General features: G+C 41.3%; 1 protein-coding gene across 3 annotated transcripts in view; it reads left to right on the top strand.

Annotated features, from left to right (window-relative positions):
- The window catches only part of fryl (furry homolog, like), a 62,254-nt gene that overhangs the window by 46,991 nt on the left and 2,257 nt on the right, over positions 1-13,006 (top strand). For all 3 annotated transcript variants that reach the window (XM_085347915.1, XM_085347916.1, XM_085347917.1), the window contains 9 exons: positions 862-1,062; positions 2,884-3,290; positions 6,075-6,282; positions 6,435-6,584; positions 7,033-7,131; positions 7,818-7,886; positions 10,199-10,216; positions 11,218-11,328; positions 12,161-12,354. In XM_085347915.1, the coding sequence (XP_085204041.1) occupies positions 862-1,062; positions 2,884-3,290; positions 6,075-6,282; positions 6,435-6,584; positions 7,033-7,131; positions 7,818-7,886; positions 10,199-10,216; positions 11,218-11,328; positions 12,161-12,354 (1,457 nt within the window). The remainder of the gene's footprint in view (positions 1-861; positions 1,063-2,883; positions 3,291-6,074; positions 6,283-6,434; positions 6,585-7,032; positions 7,132-7,817; positions 7,887-10,198; positions 10,217-11,217; positions 11,329-12,160; positions 12,355-13,006) is intronic.

The raw sequence follows: 13,006 nt of genomic DNA on the forward strand, positions 1-13,006 counted from the left end.
TTTTAAAGCAGTGAGGTACCCGCCCCTCCTAGGCAAAAATAGGTTAAAGCCGTTAGTTACAGTAAATGGTACATCTTAGATGGCTATAAACAGACATAGAACTTCTCATTTCTATAACAGCTTCCAAACAAGGTAATAACTTCAAGCCTTCAGGTTCTCCGAGGGCTGGTTATTGACTCCGGTCATCTGTTACCAAGTAGACTAAAATGCAGTTAGAAGCTAAATGAATTAAGGCCTCAGGCCTGGCACATTTCTAGATTATATGTGTATTGTAAGCATGTATTGCAGTTATCCTTCTATGCTCTAGTCTTTAACACAATAGATTGTGAAGACGTCGCGCTTCACAAAGCTTAAGACCGTCTGTAGACTAAGCAACAACTCTTAATGAGCACAAATACTATGCAATGTGTATGAAATACTTCTGGCCGTACCTGTAATAAAAGTGAACATAATGGAAGGATCCTCAAATGAACATCTTCAATAAACAACTTTAATGCAATATCAATACTGTGAGAAATATTATTAGATGAAATAATGCTGTAAAGAATGTTATTAATGCAATTATAATGATGCAGATTATATGGCAGCAATAAAAGAATTTCTGTATCTCCACAATACCTCATGATTAAACAAGTCCAGTCGTCTTCTTTCCAAACTCTTTAGGCAACTTCTCAAGACCATTATGTTATTATTGAGGTACCTCTTTGAATGACCTTCCTAAGTAACCGTTGTCCACTTCAGGTTTTGAAATAGTAGGGCTTTAGGCATTAGTACACTTGTAATAAAGGTTTACATCATACTCTATTGTGTTCATACATCCCTCAGCAAAAAAGCCAAACAGTTCATGTTTCTCTTTTCCAGCTCAACAGTGATTCTGCTACGGATGACACTGCATCCAACCATGTGGATTCTTTGCAGCAGTCCCAAGAGTCCTCCAGCAGTGCCATGACGGAGGAGGCAACTGTCCTGCCCACTCTGCCCTCTGCACCCTCCCTCCCTCGACTGGATAGTCCCATGTTGGAGATGACCCACTCAGACAGCACCAGCAGTCAGCTGCCTGAGGTGCGATGAATCAGGAGCAACAATAAACTGTGGTGCTCGGGTGCTTTTTAGCCTGCCTTTTTCTTTTCGTTCATTTCGTATCTGCTTTTGCTGTATTTGTTGGCCTATCTGTCATTTAGACAAACGATCAGCTACCTTTAGGGGGTTTTGGACAGGATGGAGTAAAAGTGCTGGTTCTGAGGGACTGTCTGGCTGCTGTCGGGTTAAGATCTATATATGCGCGTGTGTGTGCATGTTTGTGTTTGCTGCTTCTGCTGCTTCTTGCTCTTTCTTTGTTACTTTGCTCTGCATGGTTGCTGAAGTCTTAACTGTGTAGCTCTTGCAGCCTTAATAGTAGTGGGGCTTGATTGTATGATTTTGGGAATGGTTAAAAAATTAAAGCTCACCTCAGGTCAGCTGTTACTGCTCACCTCACCTACAATAACACAGCAACTGACCCTTCCAACTAAATCCTCCATTTAAAAACTTGTGAAAGAGACACCAGCTCCTTAATCCTCGGCAGATGCATGTGTGAGTATGAGTCCTTTATAAGTGGTGTCTTAGTTTTACAAGTGCAGTTAACTCAAAAGCTAGCCAATGAAATTTGCTATGATATTAACATGCCATAGCTTGCCTTCTGTATTTACTGCTACTGACATTTATCACTTCCACTAACAATGGTAAGTATATCATTTTGTTCTGATTTGCATTTGCATGTACATGGCATTTTGAAGTTTAACATATTTCAGCTTTATATCCGTATAATATGAATAACCACTAAATTCATTGGTGTGTATAGTGCAAAACAGTTCTCTATCAGGTTCCCCTATCTATCCCTCAGTGACCTCTGTAACTTTTAGGAACACAACCAAGCAAGTGGTCTCAATATCATCCCAAGGACATCTCCCCCATCACAGCCCCAGCTCTTAGTGTAATGAGCTCTAGATAAAACCATCAATAGTCTTGCTCATTCCCTCCGGGATGGCCATGACCACTTCTAAAAGCTTTCTGTAATATAGCTGCTGTCTCTGTGATGTACTGGCTGTCTGCCATGCACAGTATCCCTAATGCACTGGACTTTGAATAATAAAGAAAGGAAAAACAAAAAGGAAAAAAAGCAAAGACCTCTTAATTAGAATACCCCTGTGCCATCTTCAGCATATCAGCACATAGGAACATATCGCTCTCTCCTATTAGCGCGTCTACCAACTATGTATCGGCATGTCCTCCTTTTACATATGAGTCAGTTAGATGCTTGTAATACTAATGTTTTCTATAAATTATGGCCTGGCTTGATGTCTGCCTACAATTTATTACAATGACTTGGTTCATTTGTTAGGTTGCTAATTCAGTCCATTAGTTGTTTCTGTAGTTATGCAGTTGTCTATAAATCAGTTGTCATGTAGATGTTATGAGTCACCACCGATTAATTTAATTCATTTGTGGGCCTGTCACTCCCTGACAGGCGACGTTGCTGTTCTGTTAGCAGTGACGTCAAATTTTCAGTGGCATTTTTGTGATAAATACTGGGTGATCTTTTTTTTTTTTTTTTTTTTTTAAATAGACATTAGCTTATGACATGACATCTAGAGCAATTTCAGAGAAACTGGATAGTGCAAAAGGTACAAAGTTAAAAGTCCCACTTGTGTAATTAAAGCTGTGAGCTTTGAGAATAGGCTACAGTGGTCTTAATTCAAGTTTTACGAGAGGCTCAACTGTGAATCTGTGTTTTATGTATCAGTGTTGGCGGCCACTGTTGAAATAAAAATATTATTTTAATGGATGTTTTGTAATGTGAAAGGACCTGCCATGCTGAGCCCCCCTTCTGCTTTGATGTTACAGGATGCTATAAGCATGACGGCGGCTGACGAGCTGAGCAGCAGCGTGAGCGAGGACACAGGGTTTTGCAGCGCCCCTCCTTTGCCCTCTGACCCCCAAGAGATGTGTGACCTCCCAGACTCACGGGACCCTCAGGATGCTCAGGATCACCAGGAGACTCAAGACCCTCAGGAGGACTTGGATCCAGCCCCCCCTCCCCCGCCGGCCATAGACACACCACCAGGGCTCCTTTGTGAGGACGAGTCCCAAACGGTGCTGCCTCTTTGTCTGGCATCAGAGACGAAGCAGGATGCAGATCCAGATCCAGACAGCACCTGTGGGTCTGTGTGGGAAGAAGATGTGACACAGGCGCTGAAAGAGCTGGATGAGCGCTGTGAGGAGGAAGAGGCGGACTTCTCTGGGATGTCCAGGTAGGTGTTTCAGAGTCTTTCTTTGTATTCATACTAGAGATGGACCGAGCCGATATTACGTATTGGTATCGGTCCGATACTGACGTAAATTACCGGATCGGATATCGGAGAGAAATAAAAAATGTAATCTGATCCAAAGTATCACAAAATCACCTCACAAAACGCGCTACTTGGCGTAACCCAGCTCGGCGCATCGGAGCAGTGTGTGTCACGTGATAGAGCGGCTGTTGTCTGCGAGACAGACCTCCGAGAGAAGTAAAGCAAGAGTCTTAAGTTCATCTCTGAATGTTTGCATAGTATTTCCACGTTAAGCTTAACAACTGATATATTGAGCAGCAGCTGGACTGGCCATCGGAGTTCCATATTAAGGTGAAAAGGAAGCGATTTGTCCCTTACTTCAGCTAGAATTAAAAAAAAATAGGCACAAAGCTGGAGTTATTCTGTCTTTGCTGCGCAGTTGCATCTACTTCTCTCATTCCAACACGTTCTCACTCCCCCTCCCTCTCCGAGCCACAGCTGTAAAAGCTGCTGGTCATGATATCCATTTGGATATGTAGTGAGAGGGACACATGTATATGAAACCAGGAGACGTCCTTACTGAATCATCAGAGCTGAAAAGGTGATGGAGAAACGGGTTTAACTTTTAGGTGACATGAATGAGTTGAAGGGAAGTTATGAACTGTTTCTGAGAGACAAATAACACCAGGATCCTTTTCTATGTAGCTTACGGCTGGTAACTGTGCAGGGGCGGGTCTAGCAAAGTTTTATCGCGGGCCAGGTAGGGCATTAACTGGGAAAGGGGGGCACAAAGAAATATTTTTCAGTCTGCAGTTCTGTTGAAGAAAGAAGTTGAATCTATTTAATTATTATAGAAAAATAATTGATTTCTGTGCATTTGTTTTACACTTGAATTAAATTAAAGTTGATTACATCGATTAAGGGCGGGGGGTGGTTCCCTTAATATTTTTGCTGGGAGTTGGCAACCCTCTTAGTTAGGTAGGTAAGTACTCTTTAAAATACCAGAATAGGGAGGATGGTATAGGTTTAAATTTATTAGATTGATCAGTGTTGCTAAACTATAAAATGTTTTGGGTGGAGTGTATTTTTTGCATACAGGTATAACAGCATAGCTTCAGTCTCTTGTTTTTTAAAACTTGAGTATGAACTTATACAAAATGCAGCAAGATATTCATAAAAACCAGTTTTATTGATTACAAAATAAGCTATATCGGATTCATATCGGTATCGGCAGATATCCAAATTAATGATATTGTATCGGACATTAAAAAGTGGTATCGTGCCATCTCTAATTCATACCACTGTATTAAAGAATTTGAGAAGATCTGAGAAAATGCTGGATGGCTTTTGTGCCAGTTTTGCCAGTATCATGTAAATCACCTTTTACCTGAAACCCAAAAAGCAAATATTGATCGATAAGAGACATTTAGACATGCAAAGACATGCAGTTTTAATTTCCTTTTGTGTTTGAATAAATGGTGGAATTTATACCAATTTGCTGAGCAACTGACTGATAGCTCATCAAGTCATTGTACAGTTGGTTTTATTTTAATTTCACACAGTCTAAAAATCTTTAATTTTTAGATGGTTTTTACAAATGACCTTTTACTAATAAGTAATGGAACTGTCCATTTAAGAAGACTGTGTCAGACAGCTCCCATTTAAAAATGTATTAAAGTAAAACAGCTGACCTTTCATTTTAATTGTAGACTAGTTTAGGTGTGGCTGAAGAAGATATGGACTAATCTACAGTGCATGACTAATCTAACTTCTTTGACATGATTTAGATGGTGTGATAGCTAATTTCTTTCTTGGCGTGGCCTATCAGAACTATGCGTGTGTTGGCAGGCTTCAGTTCATTCCTAACACTTCAAGGTGGGCCAAATCTGATTGGAGGACAGTTGTAAAGTCAGGGCTTTAAACTGCTCTAAAGCAATATTAAGAAGCACTGCTGAACAAACTAGAAAATAGAGACTCACTCGCCTCCATGTGTAACTGTACTGAAGTTCTTTCAATTAACAGAGACACGCATGCATGGAAAGCAATTGTGTGAGTAGCTTAGAGTGACTGAAAACAGCAGGACACTAACCAGTTAGTGTAGGTGTCTGTGCATGAGGATTTATGTGAGTGGGAGAGAGTAAAATGAAACAACTCGGCAACGTTTTACCTCAGTGGGTTGGGAGCTGGCTCTGCTTGCAGTACTGTGTGTGTGCGTGCGTGTGTGTGTGTGAGTCAGTATGTGTAAATGCCTAGCTTGTATAGACCTCTCTGCAGTCCTGTGTGGGATGAGTGCAGTGCGCTAGTGCTGCTAACAGTGGAGCTGCAGACGAGGGGAGAGAGTACGGGAAAGAGAAGCGGTAGTTAGGATGAGGACAGAGACCGTGTCCGTTGCAGCGCTCGGCAGCGCAGGCTTTAGATACTTATATTCTGTCTGCTTCTTCAGGCTGTTTGGTCCCACAGGCCTGTGAGTATCTGTGTGCGTCTGTGTGTGTGAGAGAGCGAGAGAGAAACAGACACGTCTGTGTAATGCTAAAATGCTAATCGCTGTTATTGTGAGAGCACTGCAGCAGATTTTAGCTCTCGTTGCACTGCAGCAGAATTTTCAGTGAGGGAGGCAGAGATGCAGCAATGTGAGGTTGTTTACTTGCTGCGAGTGACGACATGCGCGTGTGTATGTTTACTTTTGTCCTTCAGTGAAAGGGGGGGGGGGGGGGGGGGGGTGGTATAACATGTCTGACTGCTTATTGGCCCCCGTGTGTGTTTTAGCCAAGATGAAGGTGACGCAGACGGCTTCCCAGAGATTCAGGCCTCTCCGCCCCCTTCGCCCTTCCTCTCTGCCATCCTGGCTGCATTCCAGCCAGTTGCCTATGACAATGACGAGGATGCTTGGCGTTGCCATGTCAACCAGATGTTGTCAGACACAGATGGGTCCTCGGCTGTTTATACTTTCCACGTGTTTTCCCGACTCTTTCAGGTAAATGTGTACCACATTTTTTGGGGGTTTTTTTTATGTTCTTGCAGTTTTGACTGATAGGACTGCTCCTTATCTGTTTCATCTTGTGTACAAGTAAGCTTATTTCCGAATGATCTTACTTTGTTTTCTTTTTTGTGTGTGTGTTTTTCCAGAGTATTCAGAGAAAGTTTGGCTCCATTACACATGCATCTGTTCGCTTTCTCGGGGAAAGGCTCCAACGAATGGGTAATCAGTTCCTTAGCTCCTTGGAAGTCATGACGTCTCGCTCGCAGTGTCCCACTGTGTTGCTGGATGCAGAGACGGTGAGGCTGGGCCCGCATGTTTGTCTGTAATCATTCTGATGCATCTGATAAAGCGAGACTCCAGTAATGCTGTAGCAGTTACACGGCTGGATTATTTTATATAAATGGTTTATGTCATGCTGAGTGTGTGTGTGTGTCCTGGTGTAGATATTTTTGTGTAGTTTGTGTTATGCCCAGTTTATTTATGATAAAAATGAGAAGGGAAGTCAACACAGCAAAAAAATATCTAATCTAATTTTTATGTACAACAAGTGAAAGAAGAATAGGTACCATATTAAAACTGGCTGTGGCTTAAATTTGTGGTAACGGCAACACAGTCAAAGCAAATGAAAACCAATTTGTCATTCAGGAGAGACCAGCTAACACTAACACGAGGCCTTGGGGCCATTATGTGTATGTAGTGGATGTTTTTGTGGCTTAATATGTGTGGTGTCCTGTGTTGTTGTAGCTGGTCTCTTGTGGACTGTTGGAGACTCTGAAGTTTAGTGTGCTGGAGTTGCAGGAACACTTGGACACCTACAACGCCAAGAGAGAAGCAGCAGAGCGTGTAAGCCATCTTTATCTTTCTCCACATCCACATCTCTGCCTCTTTATCCTTGTGGAACCTTTTCCCACCAGACATGTTGTTTCACATCCTCTTTATTTTTAAAACACGTAAAGTGGTTTTCATCTCTATGCAGTTTCACTGCAAAAAGCCAGGAGAACATAAAGACGAATAGCTGATGTTGCACACGATAAGCCCAGTCTGTCTCATCAGCAGCTGCAGACACTGAATCAGTGTTCAGTATGAGTACATTCAGCTGCCGTTAGTGTCTGCATCACCAGTGAGAAACCATGCTGAAGGGATAAAAATAACCCTCAGCTCTCCTAAATCAGTTACAGAAGGCCAGGCGGGAGAAGCTGTGAGGGGTTGGAGCTGGGAGGAAAAGGGAGGGGAAAAAAGAGATGAGATTGCAGAGAGCTCTGGGATGCAGGGGCGCTAATTGAATGAGACGGCAATGTTCCCTGGAGGGCTAGATACTCTGGATGCTCTGGAACAGGCCTTCTTTAATTCGCTAAATACAACGCACATATTAAATCTCCTCCTTTTATTATGTACACACACAAATTTAGATGCATATGTCCATGGGGTAAAAAAAAAGCCTTGTAAATGCCTCTGTTTCCAAGTTTCTCTCCTTCCTCTAAGCCTTTTATGTTTTTCTCTCCTGTTTTGTCTCCTGCCTGTTTACGCAGTGGCTCGAGAACTGCAGGAAAACATTCGGGGACAAAGACAGCAGCCAGCGACCCAATACTCATGCACAGGTAGGGATGAACACTTTTACTTTACAATGCATGAATTTGTTTGTCATACTTATTGACCGGTTTGACTTTTGAAAGTGTTGCACTGCAGCTGAATCGGTAACGTCCAACTGAAATTACACAGCATTACAGACATTAGAGACATTAACGAAGTGTCGTCAAGCCAGTCAAAGCGCATCTCTTTAAGAAAACCATGTTGGTTTAAAAGAAGCGAGAACCTGCACCAGCTTTCCTACGGATACAGGATAATGTTACAAGTTACTTATTAGTAAAAATGCAATGATAAATTTATTTATCAATGAAACATGTACACAAAGTAGAACATTTAGCTATGAGCTAAACAGTTACTGTCAGCAGTGCACTAAGGGATTTATGTACAAGCATGCTTTGGTTGCATGTGAGTAAACAATGTAAAGAGAAAAGGCGGCATCACATTTCCTTAAATGCCTTTGATAACCATGAACATGTAAAGATGATTGAAGATTTAGTTTTTTATTCACTTATTTTATCTCCGTTAAGGAAATTCAATTTTTGGCCCGCATATCCGCTAATTATACCAGTCGTTGTTCTCACAGCGCGAAGAAAGCATACCAGCTAATCATTTTGAGTCAAACCATGATTACAAAACTTAGGTTCATATCAAACCCGAGACGTTAATGTGCCGTTACACTAATTAGGTCTTCAGCTGCAGCATATTAAAGGCATGTGAATGTATCAGTACAGTCATTTAGGTTTCAATGAGCTTTAATTCCTCAATACCACAAACAGCACTTTCCATTCCCATTAAATGGCCCTGTGTCTCAGTCAGCTACCAGTGCTCAGCCTCCCAGTTGCTGCCTGATATGCGCTGGAAATCCCATTTGTGTTACATGCCTGTGAAAATGTGCAAAATTCTTGTTACATTTCTAGTAACAGTGTTACTAACAGTGCTAGTGTTGCATTAAAACACAGTTGCATGACATCTGCAAATTAATTTTATTTTTGAGTTTTATTTCTTCTATTACAGTGCACTCATTTAGGCCTGTCTGTGCTTTTAAGGACACTTTTGAAGGAAGTTTGATGTAATCATGAGTTGTTAATGATTACCTTAAATTGTACTTACTGATAATAATTAGCTTAATGAATAATTAAGAACTTCTGTAACAGCCTCTCTATGCAGTTTATTCAAACATTTTCCAGTCATTCTGTTTATTTGGTGGTAAACTGAGATTATGTTTGATCTTTCATTTAACTAGTGCCGTAGTTTTATATATGTGGCGCCAAATCAAAATAGCAGTTGTTTTAAGGGGCTTTATATATTGCAATTATAGAGACAAAACCCTAACAATCAGACGGTGCCCTATGAGCAGCCCTTGACAACAGTGGGAAGGAAAAACAAAGCTATATCTTACATAAGGTTTACATTACACACATGAAAGATCGACGGTTCAATTTAGCGTACTCCTCATGCAGGTAAATCTAAGGTTTGCATCCTGAACGACATCCGGGATAATGTCTGTGCCAAATCAAACATGCAGGTTCATCTTCTGTGGGGACCACTTGAGATATAGGGGAACAGCTTTTCTTTTATTGTGAAAGGCAAGCAGAGGAAAAAAATTCTTTAAGTAACATTTCTGTACTGCTGTGGCAGTGGCGCTGTCAGCTGCCAGTTAAACATAAACCCTGAGGGCAAGAAGTGTTTCTAACAATTTGCCAGCAACCATTTTTTATAGCTTTGGGTGATAAACATGTTAACAGTAGATTTAAAGAAGATGTGTAAATAACTTTTGTCTTCAACAACATAATTGCAACTATGACTTCAGATGGACTTTTTTAGACTTTTTTCCTCAATTCAAAAATGTAAGATTTAAGACAGAGTTTGTACCCTTGATGTATTTGCATGATCTCTCACTGCACGTCTTAGTCTGTAGGTTTCTCTTACACCGAGCTCCTTGGACAGATCTGCGGAGCTCCCTCTGTGTTTGACATTCACACAGATGTTACCTTGGGTTAAACTGACGCTCTGTTTTCAATCAGAAGTATCCAGAGGTCTTTCACTGCCTCCTCCTTCCTCTCTGCGTAGCCACCGTGTCTTTTCTGCCCGTCATCGCACATGCTGTTGTTCACCTTTTCAGAATAAGGGTTTCTGTTACTGCTGACGTGAGCTCACATTATCTGACCCGTGTGAAGGGAAGATGATAAAGCACTGCTCCTGCTCGTCAGGTCACTGTGTCTCAGCTGTCATGTTAAAGCTCACTAATTCTTGGTCTTTCTCTCCTTCTGTTTTGTTTGTTTGTTTGTGTGTGTGTGTGTGACCTGCTCACCTTCTTGCTTAGCAAATGGAAAATCTAGCAGTAAGTGGTTCTCATATTATAGACTTAAATAATGCTGCCAACCGGACAAAACACTGACATCTCATCTTTCTGTGCAGAAACAGACTGTGTTCTACCCCCACCCATTTCTCTGTCTATGTTTCTGCTTGATTGGTCATGTAACCCAGCTCAACCTCTTCATCCACCCACCCAATCATAACGTACCGTGTTATCCTGTTTGCATTTTTTTCTGTTTGCTTGTTGCACTGATTGTGTCTGCAGATAAATTCATCTATCTACGTGTATTCAGTGTAGAGTTGCCACCTGATTTCAGAGGGGCTGCTCCGTTATCAGTAGGATATGATGGCTAGAGAGTCCAGTGTTGTTAGGTTTGAATTCACTTTCATTTTGCATGATTCCATTGTTCCATTCCCATTTGTTCAAATCATTTTCTCCCATTTCCTCCGAGATTAGGGGCTTAACTTTTAGTTTTCCCACACCTCACTCATCAATTCTATATGCTGAGGGATCAATGAGATGATGCCCTGGGTTTTCTAATTTAAGATTTCACCACTAATTCTAGCAGTAGGGTCATTCCATGAAATATCAGCCAGTATTTCGCATCTGACCCCATCAGAAGCAGCTGATTTCTTTTTTTTGTTTGGTATCTGAAGCTGTGCAGTATGTACCTGCACGCTATGACATTTTTCAACCCATCTCCATGTACTTCATAGTGTGCAGGTAAAATTTTGCATCCCTTCACTAAATAAGCTAAAGTTAATATAATAAATAAAATCATCTGATTCTGCTGACTCAGGTCAGGTGGGACCAATTTTTCCAATTTGGGTTATTTTATTTGGGACGACCCTATAGTAGACTCACCATGGTCCAAACCAAATGGCCCTCCGTGTTAACTTTTTCATCTCTTCCTCTAACCCAGGATACCCATCTGTCTAATCATGTGATCAGAGTGATTCAGTGCAGGTTAGATCATCGCTTTGCTGAGATGTGACAGTGTGTTTTTCTGTCTTCTGTCTCTGTAGGAGCTCGAGTTATGTCGGAGGCTCTACAAATTGCACTTTCAGCTGCTGCTGCTGTTCCAGGCCTACTGCAAGCTCATCAGCAGGGTGGACACCATCAAGAGAGAGGCCGAGGTGAGAGACACAAGGTTTAGCGTCTGCTGAGTTAAAAGTTTGTCCGTGCGTTGTTATATAATCCATTTTGGGGGGTTATTCCATAGTTGGAGGAACTAGCTGCTGCTACTGAGGTTCAGCAAAATTAAGAGGCTCTGGTGAAAAGTGACGTTCAATTTAAAGCTTTTCAGCTTTGTTGTGTGGGTACACTTTTATAGATGGAGAACGTAAAGACTTGCTTGTTCAATTTTAGGGTTTGTTTGTTTTTCATTTAGATTCTTGTAGTGCTGTCAGCGTCAATCTCATTAAAATTACGTTAACGCCATAACTGAATTAACGGAGAATTGCCGCGTTAATGCGGTTATGGCGTTAACGTCAATTTAATGAGATTAACGCTGACAGTGCTAGTTTCTTGTCAAATCCACAGGGAACCACTGCAAAACAGTATACCTTAAAATGTATGATAGTTTTCCTTGTTTCAGTAACACTAGAGAAAAAATACATTTAAAACTTAAAATATATATAAAGAGAGCTGGAGTCAGAAAATGCAATGAAAAATGTGCAAAACAAAGGAACACAATTTGATTGGATAATTATTTTCCTTTACCCACGGGATCGATAAACAGGCTTTACTAAATCTGTATTGCAGTCCATCCTTCTCTGAGCTGCATCTTAATTGTGCTTTAATTTAATTTAGACATTTAATAAAATTAAATTATTTCCCGTACTGAGCGCTGAGGTCAGCTAGTCCAGGTAATATTTAGTCTGGGTTCATTTCGTTCACCTCCCGAGGAAGATCTGCTTGTGTTATTTGGTGCTGTGACAATAATCCTCCTTTGTCTCCGTTCCTAAGGTTACCAACATGTCCGACGAGCTCACTATCTTAGAGAGCTGCCTGAAGGAGGCGGAAACAGGAAATGATGGTCAGGAGGATGTGTGCATGTCAGACAATGCCCAGACGAACACCGAGACAGCCATACAGTCGCTGATTGAAACCCTGAGAGCCAGAGACTTCAGCTCTGCTCTCACACAAGTCAAAATCTTCAGGTAAGATAAACACTACAGTCAAACAAAACAGTGGCTTTAATCGGTGACATAACAAGGCAATACAGTGATTAAGCCTCCTGTGTAAAAGGCCCAGTCAAACATTATTTAACAAGTAAAAAGTTGTTATTTTTAATGCACTCTGATTCCTGGCTGTTTCATTCCAGTCTCGTGCTTCATGTCATTGCGCTTAAGGGCTCGAGTTACTAACTGATCCTCACGGGTTCACTCAGACACAGCATCCGTTCAGTTTGGTTACTACAACATGGAAGACAGCTGCAAGTTTGCTCCAGAAAAACATTTTTTGTTAACATAATAAGGATGTTCTTTGGCACTGTCACATATTTTAATATTGCGATTTTTGGATGCTGCAGATTAAGTTCGGACTAGGACATCCAGCATGATCATTTCAAGTAAGAAGCCCAGATATAAGATAAAAGGAGGTTAAAATGCACTCCTGTTTCTATCGCATATCATTACTGAAATGTTCAGAGGCAGAAGCTCCTTTGACTTGGCAGGCCTGCTTGTGATGCTTCTTGGCAGTTATTTTGAAGATCCCATCTAAATGATGAGATTGGATGTTCACTGGGATATGAAAGCAGTACGTGTAGACTCACCAGTCACACAGTAAACAGTCGTGAAACCTTTGGCTCGC

Source organism: Diplotaxodon limnothrissa, linkage group LG23 (genome assembly GCF_057381915.1).
Source record: "Diplotaxodon limnothrissa isolate DT_005_m linkage group LG23, D_limnothrissa_male_GT1.1, whole genome shotgun sequence".
NCBI classification, from domain to species: domain Eukaryota; kingdom Metazoa; phylum Chordata; class Actinopteri; order Cichliformes; family Cichlidae; genus Diplotaxodon; species Diplotaxodon limnothrissa.